The following is a 21,410-nucleotide window of genomic DNA, read 5'->3' on the forward strand; positions in this document are numbered from 1 at the left end:
CGTTTTAGCAATCGTGTGTTTAGTTTCCTTGAAGCATTTTCTTTTCTTATTCACAAATTGAATTGTTCTATGTGTGTCATCTTTCCCCTTTGTTCCTCCCCTTCCCCAGTTTTAATAATAACATTTTCTTTTTTTTCCCCCGGGGGGGGCACATCTAGAGGTGTCCAGAGGTTAAGATTTATTTAAGATTTACTCTTGGCACAAACAATGCTCAGGGATACTTTTGGTGGTGCTCAGTAGGTCATTTGGTGCCAGGGATTGAACCTGAAGCTCCATTATCCAAAGCATGTACTCCAACCCTTTGAGCTATCTCCCCAGTCTCTGTTGTTGTTTTCTTTGGATGGTTGGTTAATTGGGAGTTCTTGGGCCTCCATAAGCTACTCCAGTGGCAACACATTCCAGCTGTGTGGGCCTGTTGGTTCAGTTCTTAGTCCCAGCAATGTGGTGCTACTTGGGTCTTCAGTCTGCAGTGTTTTGGGGGCCAGATAGTACCAGGCCTTGAACTTGAACCATGCACTAGTACATGCAAGGTATACGTTCTAACACTTTGCACCACCTCTCCAATCCATGTTCTTGATACTTGAATGTTCTGTCTCAATTTTCCCCCCAACAATCAAGCCTGCCTAAATGCTATTTAGGATCTTTGAAATGTTGTTTTCTGTTATTAAAATAATCTTCATTTCCTGTGGGCTCAGTTTTTTGTTCACCTTGATCTTTATTTAGCTGTAACCTTTCCATTTTGTGTTGGAAAGTAGTTAATGAACTATTAGATAATGATAACTATTAGATAATTATAGTTAATGAACTGAACTGGAGTGATAGCACAGCGGGTAGGGTGTTTGCTTGCACGCAGCTGACCTGGGTTCGATTCCTCCGCCCCTCTCAGAAAGCCTGGCAAACTGCCAAGAGTATCTTGCCCGCATTGCAGAGCCTGGCAAGCTACCCGTGGCGTATTTGATATGCCAAAAACAGTAACAAGTCTTACAATGGAGACGTTACTGGTGCCCGCTCGAGCAAATTGATGAACAACAGGACAACAGTGCTACAGTGCTATGTCTGCTGCTTTTTAGGGTGAGAAGGCTCAAATTGTGTTTGAGGTAAGCTGAAAACTGGCCATTTTTGCAAAGGAGACTACTTATTTTATGGTATTATATTATGGAACATATACACAACTGTAGTGTTCTAATTCTCCTAGATGGTTTGTTCAGGTTTTGTTTTTTTGGAAGGAACTTCATGATTATTTTGCTTGGTATTCAGTGCCTGGTATAGTATATAAGACTGTGTCACTGTGATTGAATTTGTTGCCTTTTTGTTTGAAAAAAGTACATGAAATAAACCTCTGTGTTAATCAGGCTTAAGTGTACTACTGGTCACTCATGTTAAGTTTGTTCACATTTTATGAAACATCTCTGAAACTTTTTGCTCTCACAGAATGGACCTTTCTTTGTCCATTAAACAGCAACACCCCTTCTTATCCTTCTGAAGATCTCTGGTAACCACCACTCTGTTTCTATACAGTAGTTGTTGATACAATGCTTCTTATGCCCAGTGGAGTTATTTGTGCCCAGTGGTGCTAGGGACTACTAGGGCTACTCTAGTGGTACATAGGAGTCTCCAGGTATACTCCCAATGGTGCTTGTTGGAGCCAGGTGATGCCCGGGATTGAACTTGAGGTCATGCACATACAAGGTATATACCCCTGACCTTGGAGCTCTGTCCCTGGCTTCTTCCCTTTTAAGGCTAAAAAATCCTCAATTGTTATATATACCACATATTCCCTTTTATTTTTCCCTCTATTTTATTGAATCACCGTGAAAAAAGTCACAAAGCTTTCAGGTTTAATTCTCAGATTAAACCCCCATCCCTTCACCAGTGCAAATGTTCCACCACCAAGAACCCTAATATACCCCCCTTCAACCCCCCACCTGTGTGGCCAATGATCTTTACTTTATTCTCTCTATACTTTGAATACATTCAATATTTCAATAGATAACTCACTATTATTATTTGGAATTTTCCCCCAACAATCAAGCCTGCTGAAAAGGCATCATTTAATAATTTGTTTTCCATTGCTGAGACTGAAGATTCTATGAGCAATAGTGGCCATGCGGTTTTGGATTTCTGAGATTTTAGCTCAGTTCACAGTCTAGATGCATTTCTATAAGAAGCCGCTGGGTGCCAAAATGGGTTAGAAGATCTCTTGGATCATAGTCTTTAAGGAGCAGAGGGTCCGTTTCACGCATGGCCGCTCCGGATCTTATCTGAGCGTGCCAGTAACCCCCTTTATTCATTAGAAAATAACACACTTGTGTTATTTTCGCCTTTTGGCTAGCATGCAAAGTATTCCTATGAAAAGGGCTGCAAAAATATTTCTTGGAGTCCCTGTTTTTAAATTTTTTTAGGTTATACCCAGGAATGGAATTGTTCTTCATATGGTGAATTTATTTCTAATTTTTTTAGGAACTGTCTTCCACAGTGGATGCACCAGTTTATGTTCCAGCTAGCGGTATATAGTAGTTTTAGTTTCTCTACATGCTTGGCCAGCAATTGTTTTTTATTTTCTTTGATAGTAGGTATCCAAATTGATATGAGATATGTAGATTCCTGAGCATAGTTATGTTTTAATCTATTTGCCCTTTGAGAGATGAGGTATGGAAAGCCAGCCAGGTGGTGCTTGCATTGACTTAGGTTTTTTTTTGACTACACCTAGGGGTGTTTAGGGCTTGTTCCTAGCTTGTGCTCAGGGATCACTGGGGTGGTGGTGGTGGTGGTGGTGGTAGGGTGTGTGTGTGTGTGTGTGTGTGTGTGTGTGTGTGTGTGTGTGTGTGTGTGTGTGTGTGTGTGTGTGTGTGTGTGTGTGTTTGTGTGTGTGTGTGTGTGTGTGTGTGTGGTGTGTGTGTTTAGGGCTTGGGGGACCATATGGGGTGCCAGAGATCAATTTGGGTTAGCCTTATACTCTGTACTATCTCTCTGCTTTGCCTTCCCCACCTCTCCCAACCTCAAACACACATTTACATTGACACATTGGCTTAGGTTTGTAGAGATGAAGAAGTGTTTCAAATATGATAGGAAGAGAATAATTTAAAAGCATTTTTTTATTGGATCACTGTGAATTACAAAGTTAGAGTTATTGATGATTGAATTTTAGGCATACAACGTTCTAGTACAAATTCCTTCAACCAGTGTCCACTTTTCTCCATCAGTGTCCCCAGTTTCTCTCCTGCTCCCATAGCTTGCTGTTTCTTTTCTCTGCTAGGCATAGTGCTTTACAGTACTGTTACTAAGAGTGTCATGCATATCACTTGACCTTCCTTTCAGCACCCAGTCATCATCCATAGTGACCACTTTTCTCTGTCATTGTCATAGTGGTGCCTTTCCTGATAATAACTTTTGAAAGAGATGATGAAGAAGTGAAAAGAAAGTATTTGAATTTAAGTCATGTGAGAATGACTTAATTGAGTGTGACTAATAGAGTGAATGTAAAGGGAAGGAAATAATTTTGTTTTTTAATAGTTCTTTTGATTTTTAGATTATAGCCATTGTTTTGGGGGAAAAATGCTTGACAGCATAGCTAGAAACATTTGAACATAGTTGTGTGGTAAAAAGACCTGGAAGCTTTTTTTGTTGAACCAATGGAATAGAGATCATTATGTTCTCCTTGAAACATTTACCTTAGGAAAAAAATCTGATACATATTTTCTTTCTTAATTTTTTACAGCTCTTGCAAGCTTAGGGTATGAAAAGAGCTGTGTGCTTTTCAATTGTGCAGCTTTAGCCAGCCAGATTGCAGCAGAACAGAACCTGGATAATGATGAAGGATTGAAAATTGCTGCTAAACATTATCAGGTATGCGAACAGTAGTTACTAGATAATTATTGACAGTAAATTGGATTAAATCAAAAATAATTTGTGGTTAAGTTTCTGGCTCTTTACATGCATATTTTTGAGAGTAATAATGCTTTTTTTTTTTTTTTTTTTTTTTAATTAAGACTTGTCTCGGGGCTGGAGCAATAGCACAGCGGGTAGGGCGTTTGCCTTGTATGCGGCCAACCCAGGTTTGATTCCCAGCATCCCGTATGGTCCCCCGGCACTGCCAGGAGTAATTCCTGAGTGCAGAGCCAGGAGTAACCCCTGTGCATCGCCAGGTATGACCCGAAAGCAAAAAAAAAAAAAAAAAAGACTTGTCCTTGTCTTATATTTTTGAAGCCTTTAGGCAAATTATCTACAGAACAGCTTTCCCCCCCAACTGTTGATACATACCCCTAGCACAGTGTCTGACATAATAAAGGCTCAATAATTTTGATGTCATAGATGAAATTCTTGGTAAATCCCTTTTAAATTAATGACAATATGAAATGTATACATCAGTTTTAAATATTTTTTAAAAATTATTTTAAAATTTATGTTTACTAAATCACCATGATTTATGAAGCTATTCATAATAGTTGTTTCATGCAAATAATCTTTCAACACCAATCCCACCACCAGTATGACCTTTCCTCCACCGATGACCTTAGTTTCTCTCTCTGCCCCCCTATATTTTTATATATTTTTTCTTAGTAGGAGATACATCTAATATTTTATCAAGTGTTGCAAAAATTAAAGCTTTTTCCCAGATTTTGGGTCACATGCTGTAGTGCTCAGGGATCACTCCTGGTGGGGTGTGGGGGACCATATAGGGTGCTAGAGATTGAGCCTGGTTGGATGTGTATAAGGCAAGCACCCTACTTAACTGTAGTATTGCTCTGGTCCTTCAAAAATTAAAACTGGTTGGCCAGAAAAGTTTACCACAAGACTTGTCTCAGATCTATCATGTTTTCAAGTTGTCTTACAAATTTTAGATACTATTTTTACTATTAGAGCATCTTAATTTGTGATAATTTGTTACTTTTTGCTTTAGTTTATCAGTAAATGAAATAATAATGTTTTCAGGATTTGAAATATTTCATAACTTATGAAGTGTTTTTTGATGTCTATTTAACTTTCAGATAAATCTTTTTTTTTTGCTTTTTGAGTCACACCTGGCAATGCACAGGGGTTACTCCTGGCTCTGCACTCAGGAATCACCCCTGGTGGTGCTCAGGGGACCATATGGGATGCTGGGAATAGAACCCGGGTCGGCTGCTTGCAAAGCAAACGCACTACCCGCTGTGCTATTGCTCCAGCCCCTCAGATAAATCTTGAGGTGCATGTTATATAATGTCATTCTTATTTTAAAGATAATGTCTGAAGCATTATTTATGTTCTTTATCGGGGATTTCAGATGTTCTGATTCCAAATTTTATGGAATTCCATATCTTCCCATGGTTTTCTGTAGATGTGGAGTTTGTTTTAGAGCTGGTTTATTTTGTTTATGGGAAAAAGAGGTTCATTTGTGCGCTCTGTGTGTGTATCAGTTTCACAGTCATCCATTGTTTGGGTGCCAGTAATGTCTCCATTTTTCCTGGCCCTGTGATTTTAGCAGCCTCTCTTTTACGTCCTTCCTAATGGTGCCAATTGGAGGTTCTTTCAGGGTTAGGGAAACGAGACCCATTATTGTTACTGTTTTTGCATATCGAATACACCACGGGGAGCTTGCCAGGTTCTGCTGTGCAGGTGGAAATACTCTTGTTAGCTTGCCAGGCTCTCCGAGAGGGGCGGAGGAATTGAACTTGGGTCAGCCACGTACAAGGCAAATGCCCTACCCGCTGTGCTATCGCTCCAGCCATATGGAGACGTTACTGGGGCATGCTCGAGCAATATACATATATTATGTTTTAATATATTATGTTTTACTTCTTTTTTTTTTTTTTTTTTGTTTTCAGCCACATTTGTAGTTCTTAGGGGTTACTTCTAGGTCTGCACTGAGTAATCATTCCTGGCATGTTTGGGGGACCAAATAGGGTGCTGTAGATTAAGCCCTGCAAGACAAGTACCCTGCTTGCTGTACAATCTTGTTCCCAATCGGAAATATGTTTGAAGAAACTCTTGTGCTCTAATTGTATCTTGCAGTTATTTTATATGGGCAAGATTAAAAACATTGGTGCGTATACCTTTTTTGGGGAATATTATATCATGCCCAGTGGTGCTTGGAAGCTACTCCTGGCTCTGTGCTTAGGATTTTCTTCTGATGATACTGGGGAAGCATATAGTACCTGGGGGATCATGTGATACCTGGAATTGAACTGGGATCAACTGCATGTCAGGTGCTTTAACCCTAGTACTATCTAGTTCCAAGGTAAATTTTTTTTTAATTCTTTCTTTATAAAGTTGTTCACAATAATTTATTACATTCAATATTTCAAAACAAATTCCACCACTATTACACCTTCCCACTACCGTTATTTCGAATTTTCCCACCCCCCCAAGCCTGCCCCAAAGACAGATGCTAAATAATGTATTTTGCTTTGCTTGTTATGAACTAAAAATGATCCAAAATTGTTTCCTTAGAGGAAAGTTGTGAAAATTTTTGTATCTCGCAGTCATTGAGCCCCTGTGTAAGAGGTCACTAACATGTTGTTACAGGTTGAGCCTTGTGTACTAATATATATATTTTTTGATCAAGATTGGTTGCCTTCTACTTTTCACCCCATCAAATGTGGTTTGCTACTCTTGGTATGGGCTAGGGCGATAGCACAGCGCATAGGGCGTTTGTCTTGCATGCGACTGACCTGGGTTTGATTCCTGCCCGGCAAGCTACCGAGAGTATCTCGCTTGCATGGCAGAGCCTGGCAAGCTCCCCATGGCGTATTTGATATGGCAAAAACAGTAACAAGTCTCACAATGGAGATGTTACTGATACTCACTCGAGCAAATCGATGAGCAACGGGATGACAGTGATACTCTTGGTATGTCAGTGGCATAACTCGCAGCCGCTTGCTCCAGGAATTCTAAAATTTTAAATAGGGTGCTAGAACTGGAGTTAAATTTTTAACTGGATGGTAATTTTGGGATCCTGAGGCATCTCTGCAGCATGTTGCTGTCTTCTGGGCTTTATTATGCAAGTCTTTGGATCATGGCCGTTAATGAGCTATATTTTCCCTAAAGGCAGTTCTTGTGCATGACTACCAGGTTGCTGGAAGCACAGGGAGATGGAGGGAGGGCGCCCATTCCCAACTCTGTGTGAACACGGCAAATATTTTAAAATGTGAAAATGAAGTTTGATTTTATTTAGTTTTTTGTTTGCTGTAACTCAGTTATGAGTGAAATCTTAGGGCATTCTGAGTTATCGAGGAAATATTTTGATCTCTGAGTCATCTCTGATTCATAGTGGGTCAGCTAATGTGATGCTTAGAGATCTGGTAGTAATGGAAGACCTAGATCTGTGTTTCCCAAAAAGGGTGATAATGGCCCCAGATGTAGGGTGGAGCTGGAATCATTCAGTGGGCAGTTGTAGCCTCAAGTGCTGTTGGGGGCACTTTCTGTTTATTCACTTAAAAAGAAAGTAAATTTTCAGTAGTTGCGGAGTTATTTTTTTCTGAAAAGGGGTTGGTTGATTCAGCTTGGGAATTTCTATGTCTTTATTTAGACTGTTTACGACCAAAAAGCTGTGTGCCTTTGGGTAAATTATTTACTTCATAAGGCTTCACTTCTGTATTTGTGCTTAAGAGACTATCTTCCTTATTGTTCTAGTCTGTGTTTCTGTTAGTTTAATAATCAAGGTCAGTTCATTACTCCTTAAAGCTATTCTAGTTGAACAGTACTTTATGACCACAAGTGTAATATATTTGCTTTAATAAAGTTAATACTGAGTTAATCATTTTGTAGCTTGTTGTATGTATAACCACACTTTTAATACCATAATGATTTTTTTCTTTTTCCAGTGTAATTTGTTTCATAAGAGCAAAATTAATTTTAGTATTAAGCTTAGTAAAATTAATTGAAAAGAAAAATCTGAATTCTTTTACCAACAGATTGGAAAGTCATGAGCTGTGGATAGTACTGCTATTCCTTTGAAGATTATCGTATTTGTTTCTCCTGTGCATGTCATGTTCAGTTTTTTGAGAGAGGAATTTGTCTTGACCAACATTTCAGACATTGATTTTTTTTTTCTCCTGCAATTTAATGTATTAAATCTTTGTTGCTGTACTATTTCAGAAAAGTTCCTTATTTCCAGTAGGCTTAGTATTGTAAATTTTGTGTACTATAAATATAATGTATTTATAGTAGCTTCAACTGGATTAACATTTGAACTAATTTTGCCTATAACAGTAGAAAATTTAAATCTTACTGAGTTCCTGTAGAGTTTAAAGAAATTGTTTCTTACTCCTTTCCAGTTTGCTAGTGGTGCCTTTTTACATATTAAAGAGACGGTTCTATCTGCCTTAAGTCGAGAGCCTACTGTGGACATCTCTCCTGATACTGTTGGGACCCTAAGTCTTATAATGCTGGCGCAGGCTCAAGAAGTATTTTTTTTAAAAGCCACAAGAGGTAATTTTAATTTGTTTTGTTTTCTCGAATGTGAAAAGAATTAACAGGTTTTTAAGATGATTAGCACATGTTGTGGAGCATACCTGTTATAACTTGACACATGAATTAATGAAAAATTTAAGCTTTCTTTTTGTGAACTTAAGATGGTAGAAATACACAGTTGAGAATGTTGGCTGGGATCAGGGAGATGACTTTGAGGGCTGGAATGCTTGCTTTTTCATGGTGAAGGCTTGACCTCAATTCCTGGGCACTGCATGGTCCTATGACCACTGCTGGGAATTGTACCAGGCATTATTGTGTAGGTAAGGATCAAAACCTGAAAAGATTATGGGAACAGGGATGCAACTCAAATGGTAAAGACCCTAGGTTCAAATGCTGGTGGTACATGGTCACCAGAACATTTAAAAAAATATATATATTTTTTGGTTATTGTTTAGTTTTTGAGCTATGCTCTGGCAATGTTTAGGGATTACTGTTGGCTCTGTACTTGGGAATCACTCCTGGTGGTGCTCTGGGGATTATATGGGATGCTGAGGATAGGACTTGGGTTGACTGTGAAGGTTTAGTGCATTATCTTTTCTACTATCTCTCTGGCCTAAATGCAAAATTTTGGGACAGCATTTATGTATGGTTACCTACCGTGTGCTAGTTGCTTTTTTTAGGTTCTTGAGAAATAGAATCGGAAGATAAACAAGCTTCCTATTTTCAGAAAACTAATATTTAGCATGAGGGAGATAACTAATAAATTAATGAAGGTAATTTTAAAAGAAGATAATTGCTGTAAAGAAAATAAGGTGGGTTATGTGATAATGACTAGTGGTCTGAATATGGAGTAAGAATGCTGGGATTCGTGCTAATTTTAGATTCATTAGTCAAAAGAAATTTCTTTGAGGTCTTGTTTAAATTAGACCTAATTGATAAGATGGAGCTGTTTCTGGCCTTATGAGTGAGGTTTAGAAACAGTTATTGCAAGACATGTAAGTTAGATTTAAATATAGTCAAGTATGTAAGTGCGAAGAAATTGAAAAAAGGGATGCAACATGTGGAAACAACAGTTGAAGTAGTTTATCTTTAAGGAAAATAGCTTTTATTGAGATAGAATTCATACACCATGAAATTTGTTTTATTTTCTTGGACCTTCCCAGCTATACTCAGCCTGATGGTGATGAGGACCAACAGGGCCATGTGTGATGTTGGGGATTGAACTTTTGGTCTTGCTCATACAAGAAATGCACTCCATCCCTTTGAGCTCTTTCCCTGGCCCCAGATTACCCTCTTAAAGTATACAGTTCTTTGGCTTTTAGTATATAGTCAAAGCTTTGCAAATCAACACTACCTTCAATTTTCATTAGAAAGTTTTTCCTTCTATCTTATTTTAAATATTTTCATCTTATAAATAACCCTGTGCTTACTAGCAGTCACTCTTCATATTACTTTTCTCTCAACCCCTGACAATCATTAATGTATTTTCAAATTCTTTGAATTTTCATATAGAATAAATTTTATGCAGATTGGTTTTTCAGTGAGATTATTTTTTAGAGGAATGTACAAGTTTGTGATCTCATTGTCTATGCTGAACTGACTCAATTTGATTTATCTCATTTTTATTTAGAATAATTTATTTCACATTTTATTTCAGATAAAATGAAAGATGCCATCATAGCAAAATTGGCTAACCAGGCTGCAGATTATTTTGGTGATGCTTTCAAACAGTGTCAGTATAAAGATACCCTCCCCAAGGTTAGTTATTGTTCTTGTAAACATATTTTTGCATGTTGAAATATCTGAATATTTTTGTGAAGTTGAAGATAGTTTTTTATAAAGGGATTTAAAGTTTTAGGAGTGGCATTTGAAGAAGATACAGAGATAGAATTTTACTTAAGTTGCATGAAAATTTATTTTCTATTTAGAGGGTGTCTTTGCTTCTGCTCTTCACTAAACTCACTTTTTTCAAGCTAAACATGTTTCTGGAATTTTTTGAACATCTCCAAACAATTTTTTAAACTTACGGCATGATTATTTCTGAATTGGTGATTTAGTGCTAGCATGAATATTTAAAAAATGTTGATTTTTCACACCTTAATTATTGTCCTATTCTTTTAAAGATGAGTGCTAAACAAACATAAGGAAAAAAGGAAAAGAAAAATAACAAATGCAATACTTTAGTTAAAATTTTTTTCAACAGGGATAGAAAATTGGGCTGTTACTGATAGCTGAGGAAAACCATCTTAAAGCAAGAAGTATTGTTTTAATATAAACTGCTTTTGGGGAAAAGATTAGTCAGTGCTGATTACTTATAAGTGAAGATAACAAATTAAAATTTAGAATGGTTGATAAAGAAAAGTTATAGATTGATGCGTACATGTCAGTTATTAGAAATGTCCATGCATTTAGCTTCATCTATATGGTATTGATTGCATGATCTTTTGAAAATTTATTTCCAACTTGGAAGTAAAATTATTCACAAGTCATTCAAGAAACTTTGTTAAATTATAAAATTGCAAACTTTTTTGTGGTAAAGTTTAAAAAATAAAGCAAGTAAGTGCATCAGTTTTACACATTATTAAAAAATTGTAAGGATTTATTGTGAAGATGCCTAGAGATTTAAAGTATGGCACAAGATAGGTAGGAATTTGGGTTTGCCCAGGACTCCTAAGTATTAATAGTGTTACTCTTATAAAGAGACTTGGGATCTCCTCTCACCTTTTTCTCATCTGAAAGAGTTCATGTTCAACTGCAAAGTGTACCGTTACCTCCTGTTGGGCCATTAGTTCAGTCCTGTCACGGAGAGAAGAATGTCACCTACAAAGACTTGGAAACTACCTCTGGAACGTTCCTGGTATTCTTTGAAAATCTCCTGTTTAAGTACCAAGTTGCTCTAGCCTTACCTTGAGAAGTGGCATGAGTGCAATTTGAGATTTAGATGTCTTTTATTTTTGCCTTTTTACTAATAAAGCTCATAAGGTATTTTCATATTCTAGTTATAAAACTGGAATATCTGCAAGTAGTGATCCAGGAAGCTAGGAAATAATTCACTGGGAGACAGGAAAGCACACAAGGTAGTAATTCAGTTTTTGATTTTCTTATTTTTTTGTGTGTTCTAGACAGTGATTGCCTACTATTTCTTGGATTTTATATGGCATGTATTTTCTAAAATCAATGAGATGACAGCCTAAGACTTGATATTTTGCAAGAACCACTACCAATGTGTAATTGCTTTTCTGGCTCATGTTTTTGCATCTTTTAAAATTAATTTTGATGGGATTTTTTCAAAAATTTATTCAAAACCACACAATCATATCAGTCATTGATTTAGTGTAATTGTCTAGTTGCTAATTGTTTTGTGTATGCAATATCGAGGCATTAGTGTTTATATCATAGTGTATATATGGCAAAAATCATCTTTCATAGGATATACACTTAAGTGGGAACTTACTTTACTGTCTTTTGTCTTTTAAACATGATGAAACAACTATAGAGCAATTTCATTAGTATATGTGAGTAATGATGGTTTAGTTAACTCCAGGGGCTGGGTAAGGGCTCATAAGAAAGCTTCTAAAGCCCTGTGCTAAGTATTCCTCTGAATGTCCCTTCTACTTCTTTCTAATGCATGCTTTTCTTTCTTCTTTGTAAACAAAATGTTGACTTCATGAATCTTCTACAGTAAACTATTAAAACTTAAATTGGCTTCACTTAACAGTTTTATAAAACCTTCATTTTAATTGGAAAAAAATGAATTCATTCAATCTAGTTCATACAAAATCATGTGGTCTTTTCTGTTTACACCTGATGACTAACCTGTCTCTAAACCATTAATGGGGTGATTCTAATTTCTGTCTCCTTTTCCTTTTTCTTCCTGCATCCCATGTTGTCTGTGGTGGTTTGTGTGGTTGGACTCTCCCCTGGTCAGTATTTTTATTTCCAGGAGGTGTTTCCTGTCTTGGCTGCAAAGCACTGTATCATGCAGGCCAATGCTGAGTACCACCAGTCTATTCTGGCAAAGCAGCAGAAGAAATTTGGAGAAGAGATTGCAAGGTTACAGGTGAGTCTCTTGGAGATAAATATCTTTGTTTTCCTAATGGGATGCACAAGTTTGTTTCTAAAAATCTTTCGTTGTCCTCATCTGTAGGATAACATTGGGTTTGTCCTTTCAGCCTTGTTGCAGGGAATTTAGTTTACCTTAAAGCAATGTTCTTTCTGTATGGACACAGGAAAACAGTTAATATTATGCTTTGTAACTTGGGAGCTGATTGACTCCAATAATATTTACTCCTGGGCATCTGCTTTCTCAACTCAGTTGCCCTTAGTTCCTAGCACCCCAAAAGCAGGGTCCCAACGAGGGATGGAATGGACCCAGGCCAGAGTACCACAGTACTCAACTATAAGTTGAGAGCATGGTCATAGACAAATACTGTCATGATCCAAAAGTAATGATGAGACTGGGACCCTCCTGGGGTTAGGAAGACTAACCTGGCCTGAGGACTGTGGTCTGGATATATAGTGAATGTCCTCAGGAAGAACCAAACTTTATGTTTGATATATCTCTACTGTGCTCATACAGAATGACATTGCTAGAAATATTAGAAGTAAATTTACTATAACTATTTACGTGGATTACTAGCTGCACAAAGAAGAAAGCAATGCACCCTGGATAGGATCCACCCTTAAGCGTATCTCCTAGTAATCTGGAATAATCTCTTTAGATGGTATTTGGTCCTTGAGTTAATCTCCTGGAGGAGTGGTCTTAAGACCTTTCTTGATTTGTTAATGTTCAACCCACCTTTGTATCACCACTCTATGTGATTGCTATATAAACTAAGACTGTAAGAGCAGGGAGAATTTGAGTCAGAGTCAGAAGTAGAGTGAGAGAGTCAGAGTCAGAAGTAAGGGAGAGTCAGAGGTAAGAGTCAAAGTCAGAATTGAGAGCGAGAAAGGCTCCAGAGAGAGAAGCAGAAGGGCTCTGGAGAGAGAGATCGGAAGAAGAGAGATTGGGAGAGAGATCGGTAGAGAGATCAGAAGAGACCAGAGGAGAGACTACAGAAACAGAGTCAGAAAGACAGACAGAAGAGAGCACAGCTGCACACACAGAAGCAGAGCACAAAGGAGGAGCCATCCTGATCCAGTCCATACACAGCAGCTTGAGAGTACCGAATGCGAGTGGGGGGAGAGAGAGAGTGCCGCCTCGACAGCCCTCGAACATATACCACACATCACCCATCAATGTGCGTGCGTTTATATTTTTTACACTCATCAATATTGACAAGTGATTGTTTTTGTCTTCTTGTTTTGTTTTGTTTTTGTGCCACACCTAATTGCTTTATATTCAGGAGTAACTTTAATAGTGCTTGGTGGACAGTAAGTAGTGCTGGGATTCAAACTGGGGTTGGCCACATGCAAGGCAAACACCTTACCCCACTGTATTCTTTCCACTATATGGGTTTTTTTTTTTCAAATAATGTAGGAGTACTGCTATTTATTCAGCCATTGATTAAGCTGATTGAATTGGGCATGAACTCCACATTACTTTTTTTTTTAAATTCAGAGTGTTAATTTCATTTTATTATTATTTTATTATTATTATTCCTCCCCTCCATTTTTTTTTATTCACTGTGAGATACAGTTACAAAGCTTTCATGTTTGAGCTTCGGTCATACAATCATCAAAACATCCATTCCTTCACCAGTGCACATTTTCCACCACCAAAATCCCCAGTATTCCCCCCACCATCCTGTTCCATCCCTTCCCCTGCCTAGGTGGCAGACAATTTCCCCCATACTCTCTCTCTACTTTGGTTACATTCGATATTTTGACACGAGTCCCACCACCACTCAAACCTGCTGAAAAGGCAGTGCTCGGTGATTTGTTTTGTATCGCTTGTTATGGATAGAATATAATGTCCAGGAAATTGTGTCGTTCTCTTCCAGGAGCTTTAGTTTATAGTATCTGGGTCTTGGCTGTTGATGAGATTACATGGTGCTGGGGGCAGAAAACTGGGGACCTGGGGGGAGGAGGCCCTGTCCCGATCGAAGTGGGAGTGGAGATATCAGTCATGGGTTCCCGCCTACCTCCGCACTAGGTCCTAACTGAATCTTTTGGTCTCTTTTGAGATTTATGGGTCTCTGAAATTAGGCCAATAAATGAGCTTACATAGCTGAGCTGGAGGTGATTTGTGGGTGTGTTTCCCACATACCTAACTTTTGGCTGTTTAATTTCTTGGTAAACTTGGCCTCAAGTTGTTGGGGTCTGGCCAAAAGGCACAGCAGCAATTTTGGGGTATCTTGAAGTCTGAAGGCACCATCTGGCTGTTGATGCACTCACCTCAAAGGTACAGGTTGACCTGCTGGTGGCACCATACCCTCTTCCAGTTTGTTTTTATCTTTAGAATTTACTTTACTTTTGAAGTGTTGTATTTTATACTTAAAAATCATGCAAAATTGGCATTGTTTTTCTATTTATCCATATCTGTTATCATATAAAGAGGTCTAAATTATCATGCCCCAGGACAATGTAGTTTTTTTTAACTTGTACATTTGCTGTGGTAAATCAAGATACACAATTTTCAGCATAACCAAGAGCTTTTTATATGAATTGCTTGTGTTGTATGATCAGAGGATATTAAGGAAATTGTAATATGGACTAGATATTGGAAATTACTGTGGTCCTATTACTTAGGAAATTCAGGGTAGTCTTCTTGAGAAAACTCACTGTCACCCCGTTGCTCATCAATTTGCTTGAGTGGGCATCAGTAACGTCTCTGTCATGAGACTTGTTACTATTTTTGGCCTATTGATTATGCCACAGGTAGCTTGCCAGGCTCTGCTGTGCGGATGAGATACTCTTGGTAGCTTGTCGGGCTCTCCGAGAGGGGCGGAGGAATCAACCCAGGTCGGCTGCATGCAAGGCAAATGCCTTCCCCACTGCACTATCAATCCCCCCAAAACTCATCTTTTTTTTTTTTCTTTGGGATACACCCTGTGATGCACGGGGGTTACTCCTGGCTCTGCACTCAGGAATTTCCCCTCACTGTGTTCAGGGAACCATATGGGATGCTGGGAATTGAGCCTGGGTCAGCCGTGTGCAAGGCAAAAGCCCTACCCGCTGTGCTATTATTGCTCCAGCCCCAAACTCATCCTTTTTTAAATTTTTTTAAATTTTATAAAGTGTTCGCATTATGTGATTACATTTCATATTCAAGCACCAATCCCACCACCATTACACCTTACCACCACCATATCTAGGATGTTTCCATCCCGAATCCAAATCTTTGCCCAAAGCAGAACCAAAATAATATATTTTACAGTGACAGTGACAGTGTGTTACATTAAACCGCTGAAAATGCTACAAAAAAGTATCCTTAGAGGAAAGAGTGTGAAGATTGTTGTATTTCACCGAGGGGCCAGGGCCATTAAGCCTATAAGAGATCACTAAGTATTTACCTCAAAGATTGGTTGCCTCCTACTTTGAACCCCATCAACTGTGTTTCGGTACTCTTAGAATATGGGTAGGGTGTGTGGTATGAAGTGTTACACGGTCCAGGAATAGGTTCTCATTAATACAACTGACTCCATTCTGAGATAGTCAAAGAGTTTCATTTTTTTCCTTAATAAGATCCAAATATTTTCCCTTAATTTACTGTAAGATTAAACAAAAACGATAAGTTAATCTATGTTTATTTCTAGAAGTTTTATTTATTTATTTATTTATTTATTTATTTATTTTTGTCATGTTATGCTCCCTCCCAGGAGAGAAGGACATGTGATCTGGATGGTGGCCAATGATGAGATTATTTGGCACCAGCCAGAGGTGGCTTATGGGCGTGACTGCTGAGTTGTAGGAGACAAGGGGATATGGGTGGGGGATTCCCTTTCCCTGTCCTGTTGAACCCAGAATTCTTAGTCATAAAGTCCTGCACACCTGGGTTTTCTGGGGATTCACTTGTGGGTGACCATGTGGAGAGTGGCCATGCGCATGGCAGTGGTTGAGTTCTAGAGGTTTTCAGCTGCCAGGGCTGGGTCCCTTGGAGCAGGGAGGGGTCTCAACTGCCCCCCCTCTGGGGCACCCATAGTGAGACAGTCTGGCTGGGGGTCCGGTGGCATGGTTATGGCGAGTGTCATGTTATGCTCCTTATGGGAGAGCAGGATATGTGATCTCTCATCTTTTTTTTAATTTAAAAAAAAGAATAATATTTATTTTTGTCTTGCATACAGTTGATCGTGGTTTAATTCCTGCCACCGTGTATGGTCTCCCAAACACTGCTCAGAGTGTCCTTAAGCACAAAGCCAAGTATAGATCTTTGGCACAGTGGAAAATGTGGCCCCAGGGGGATATGCCCCTCCCCACAAAAAAGAAAATGTATACCTGTATTCAACTACAGACTGACAAAATCTGAGAAATACGTGCTTTATAGGTGAACAAGCCAAAAGCCCTGACCATTGAGTACCTCTATTTTGTTCAGTTACTTGATTGAAAGGCATTTCTGTGCCTAGATTTCTTTCAGGTTAGCAAATTTAAAACTGTCAGAAGCTTAACTGGGACTTTGGAATGATTAGAGTCAAATAAATCCTTTGGGTTATAGAAATATCTGAAAGCCAACCTTCTTCTCTGTCAATTTATTTGCTTATTAGCCTGTATTAATCTTCATTCTGAAAGTACTCATCTTATGATGGAAAAGTTTGTAGGTTAGTTTACTGTCAACTGTGTTGTTGGAAAGGTAAGTTCTCAAACCTTTTTTTCTTTTAAAGTATTTAGTTGCTTGGTTGAGTAAAAGAAAACATTACTACTTATCCTCACATTTTTCTTTCTAGCATGCAGCAGAATTAATTAAAACAGTGGCCTCTCGCTATGATGAATATGTCAGTGTGAAGGACTTTTCTGACAAAATCAACCGTGCTCTAACTGCAGCAAAGAAGGATAATGACTTCATTTATCATGATCGAGTGCCAGATCTTAAAGATCTAGATCCTATTGGCAAAGCCACACTTGTGAAGTCTACCCCAGTTAACGTACCTATCAGTCAGAAATTCACTGGTATGTCACGTCTTCATATGCACTTTAATCTTACCCCTCTTTCGTCCAGCTTAATGTTTGTTTAAAGCTATGTTTATACAGTTACCACTATATGTTTTAAAGTAGTGCATTCATTCATGTTTGTAAAGAACATGAAAATAAAAATATTACGTAACTTATTATATAATATTTTTTAAGATGGGAAATAAATGGTAATAAAACATAAACAAAAGACAAAGCTTCAAATTTGATGAAAATTTTAAATAAGCATTTATTTTGTTTACATTTATTAGACTGCCATTAAAACCAAACTCACAAACATTATATAAAGGTAAACTTTGAAATAAATGTTCTTAGAAAAATGATACAATATGCTTGGATATTGTAGATATATGAAATATGTGGTTGCCTGATATTTCAAGGATAACGTGAGTTTATTGGGAAAGGTTTACTACTTATTTCTGTTTAGCAAACACAAAGTGTTTATCATGTGCCTTTACAAATATTAGCTTCTTTTTTTTTTTTTCTTTCTGGGGGGTAGTCACCACCTAGCTATACTCAGGCTCCATGCTTCTGGTTCCATGCTCAGGGTGGGGGACCAGATGGGTGCAATGGATCAAACCCAGATTAGCCACATGCTGTACTGTTGCTGTACTCTCTGGTCCCCAGCTATAGCGCTGTAATATCTCTGGTCCCCAGTCAGTTATTTCTAACAACCCAAGGAAATAGGTCCTGTTGTTAGCACCATTTGACTCACAGAGATACTGATGTATAGAAATTTGACCAAGTGAGCAGTTAGGCAGTGGCGCAGCTGGAAGTCAAATCCTGATACTAGTTTAATTACCAGTGAACTTTGACTTTGTATATTCTCTTCTTCATCAGATTCTTTAACCTTGATGACATCCATTTTAAACAATTAAGAAAACTAAATTCAAAGGAAAAATGTTTTTTGTTGTTATTGTTAATGAATGTAATAACCTAAGAGACTCTTGTACTTTCAGTACTGATTTAATGCTGATTTAAATATTTACAGTGTTTATACATGAACATTGGAAAAAATAGGAAATCCTTCATAGTTCAATATTTGTCTTAACATTTTGCCAAAATTTCTACCTCTAATTTTAGATCTGTTTGAGAAAATGGTTCCTGTGTCAGTGCAGCAGGCTTTGGCTGCCTATAATCAGAGGAAGGCTGATTTAGTTAACAGATCAATTGCTCAAATGAGAGAAGCTACCACTTTGGCAAATGGGTAGGTGGTGCTTAAAAATAAAACTAAATGTGTGTATACACACACACACACAAGTTCAGAAATTTACCTGTTAAGATTAGTTGTTATCTCTTTGATTTGTTCTTTAAGTAGTTGATGTACATTTTTGTTTTCTGAGATTTTCTGTGTTAGTGTCTGTGATGAGCATAGCTTAATTTTTTTCTTTCTTTCTGGGTCACACCCGGCGATGTTCAGGGGTTACTCTTGGCTCTGCACTCAGGAATTACTCCTGATGGTGCTCGGGGGACCATATGGTAGGCTGGAAATTGAACCCGGGTTGGTCTTGTGCAGGGCAAATGCCCTACCCCCCGTACTAGCTGGTACTATCGCTCCAGCCCCCGTAGCTTAATTTTTTGATAAATGTGTATACCCTTGTAAAATACCACCACTATTACAGAGAGCGTTCCCATCACTGAAAAATTCTTTAATGCCTCTTTCCCTTCAGTCTTTCTTCACCTGACCTTTTTACCATCACTGATTTTTTTCCCTATGACTTTAGTTTGACTTGACAAATTTTTCTTTTGTCTCCATCCCCCTCCTCTCCTTTTATCCCCCTCATTTCTCCACTTTTCATCCCTCCCCTCTTCTCTCTTAGAGCCTCGCTGCTTAGGTGCTGCTTCCTGCTTAGTGCTTGGGGTGCCATGTGGTGTTAGAAATTGAATCTAAAACTTCAGCATACAAAACATTTGGTGCTTGAACCCTTTGCACTTTCTCTTAGCCCCCTTGTTTGACATTTTATATAGTTTAATATAAATATAGATGTTACACAATGTACTATATTTTTGTTATTTGTATTGATATAGTAGCAGTTTTTAATTATTCACGTGATAATAGGCTTTTCAGTAGCTGTGTACAAATTTTTGTATGCATGTTTTACTTTCTTGAGGAAATGTCCAGGAGTGGAATTGCTGAGTTGTATGATTAGTATATATTTTAATGTCACGTGAAAAAGTCAGACTGTTTCTTAAAGTGGATGTTCCAGCATATATTCCCACCTGCATTGTTTGAGAAGTGTAGTTGCTGTGTATCCTTATTACTGCTCAGTATTGCCAGTCCTTTTAATTTTCACCATTTTATAGTATACTTAACAGCATCTCTTTGTGGTTTAATTGTATTCTCCTAATTACTAATGATGTTGAATAATTCTAGGTGTTTATTGACCATTCATATATCTTTAGAAGTATCTGTTGAAATCTTTTGCTTTTAAAATTTTTTCTTTTTTTGAATTTTGGGGCCTTATCCTGTGACGCTTAGGAGTTACTTTGTTACTTTTGACTGGGTGCTGCTTGTGGTGGAATGTTGTTTCTGATGGTGTTTGGTGGGGTGGGGGACATGAGGTGGGGAGTCCTGAGTGTGTGTGTGTGTGTGTGTGTGTGTGTGTGTGTGTGTGCGTGCGCGCGTGATATGTATATATAGATTTAGATAAGTACATAAATATATAATCTAGATTACGTCAAAAGAAGTTAGTTTCATTTGATATGGGACCTCAGGGTAGCCTTGTAAGATTTTTTTTCTCCCCAAATTTTATTTTATTAAAGCAGTGTGAGTTGCTGTGTTATTTATCGTTTGGTTTTTGACAATGTTCCATCACTGATCTACCACTAGTGTCACCTTCCCCCTACCAGTGTTCTCTGATTCCCTCTCCCCTTCTCATTTCTAGCCCCACCCTGCCATCTTGAGAGACATCTTTGAAGTCTGAACCTAAGTTTTTTAAGTTTTTTTAAATTCTAAACTGTAAACCTAAATTGTTCTAGTTGATTTGTTATAGTTTTAATCTTGCCTTTCTGTTTTTATCTTTGCTTTTCTATTGATAGGACTTACCATAATTTTGGCATGCCAATTCCAATGGTCTTGTTTTGAATATAGGTCATTAATGTTTTAAAGGTGACTTAGACTTCTAGATGATACAGTGTCTTATTTTATTTCAGGGTGTTAGCATCCCTTAATCTTCCAGCAGCTATTGAAGATGTATCTGGAGATACTGTACCTCAGTCTATATTAACAAAATCCACATCAGTAATTGAACAGGGAGGCATCCAGACTGTTGACCAGTTGATTAAAGAACTACCTGAACTACTGCAAAGAAATAGAGAAATCCTAGATGAGGTTTGTTCTAAGTGATTTGCTTTACAAATAAAAATACTTTGACTCCTTTGTGTTTATATGAAATTAGGACTGCAAAATTCTGACCATTGGATTCTCCATTGTGGTGAATTGTGTGTGTGTGTGTGTGTGCTTTTTTTTTTTGTCTCGATGAATTTTGATTTTGTGAGAATGTAAGACCCTCATGTTTTAAGGGTAGAGCATTGCACATTAATGAAACTTACAGAACATTGCATAAAACTTGTATACTGTAAGAAATTATTGTCACAAACTGTTAAGTATCATAATTTATCATTTATCTTTATGAAAGATTGGGCTTCTTTGGGATTAGATGAAGGATTAGGTCAGCAAATGTTCTGAAGTTTACTGTATATGTTTTTCAGTAGAGAGTAAAATAAATGTTTATTTCATAATTGGAATAAACATGATAATTTTTTTTTTTCTTTTCGGTCACACCCGGCGATGCTTAGGGGTTACTCCTGGCTTTGCACTCAGGAATTACTCCTGGCGGTGCCTGGGGGACCATATGGGATGCTGGGAATTGAATCCAGTTGGCCGTGTGCAAGGCAAACACCCTACTTGCTGTGCTGTCACTCCAGCCCCTAGGATTGTTTTTTAATTAAGA

At 37.9% G+C, this 21,410-nt stretch overlaps 1 protein-coding gene across 2 annotated transcripts in view; it reads left to right on the forward strand.

Moving 5' to 3' along the window:
- The window catches only part of PDCD6IP (programmed cell death 6 interacting protein), a 55,109-nt gene that overhangs the window by 12,957 nt on the left and 20,742 nt on the right, over positions 1–21,410 (forward strand). The window contains exons 4-10 of one of the 2 annotated variants that reach the window (XM_055135218.1): positions 3,719–3,846; positions 8,256–8,409; positions 10,049–10,149; positions 12,320–12,451; positions 17,214–17,436; positions 18,541–18,664; positions 20,611–20,788. In XM_055135218.1, coding sequence (XP_054991193.1) covers positions 3,719–3,846; positions 8,256–8,409; positions 10,049–10,149; positions 12,320–12,451; positions 17,214–17,436; positions 18,541–18,664; positions 20,611–20,788 — 1,040 coding nt within the window. The remainder of the gene's footprint in view (positions 1–3,718; positions 3,847–8,255; positions 8,410–10,048; positions 10,150–12,319; positions 12,452–17,213; positions 17,437–18,540; positions 18,665–20,610; positions 20,789–21,410) is intronic. The other variant, XM_055135219.1, reaches the window with a different exon arrangement.

This window comes from Sorex araneus, chromosome 4 (genome assembly GCF_027595985.1).
Source record: "Sorex araneus isolate mSorAra2 chromosome 4, mSorAra2.pri, whole genome shotgun sequence".
NCBI lineage: Eukaryota > Metazoa > Chordata > Mammalia > Eulipotyphla > Soricidae > Sorex > Sorex araneus.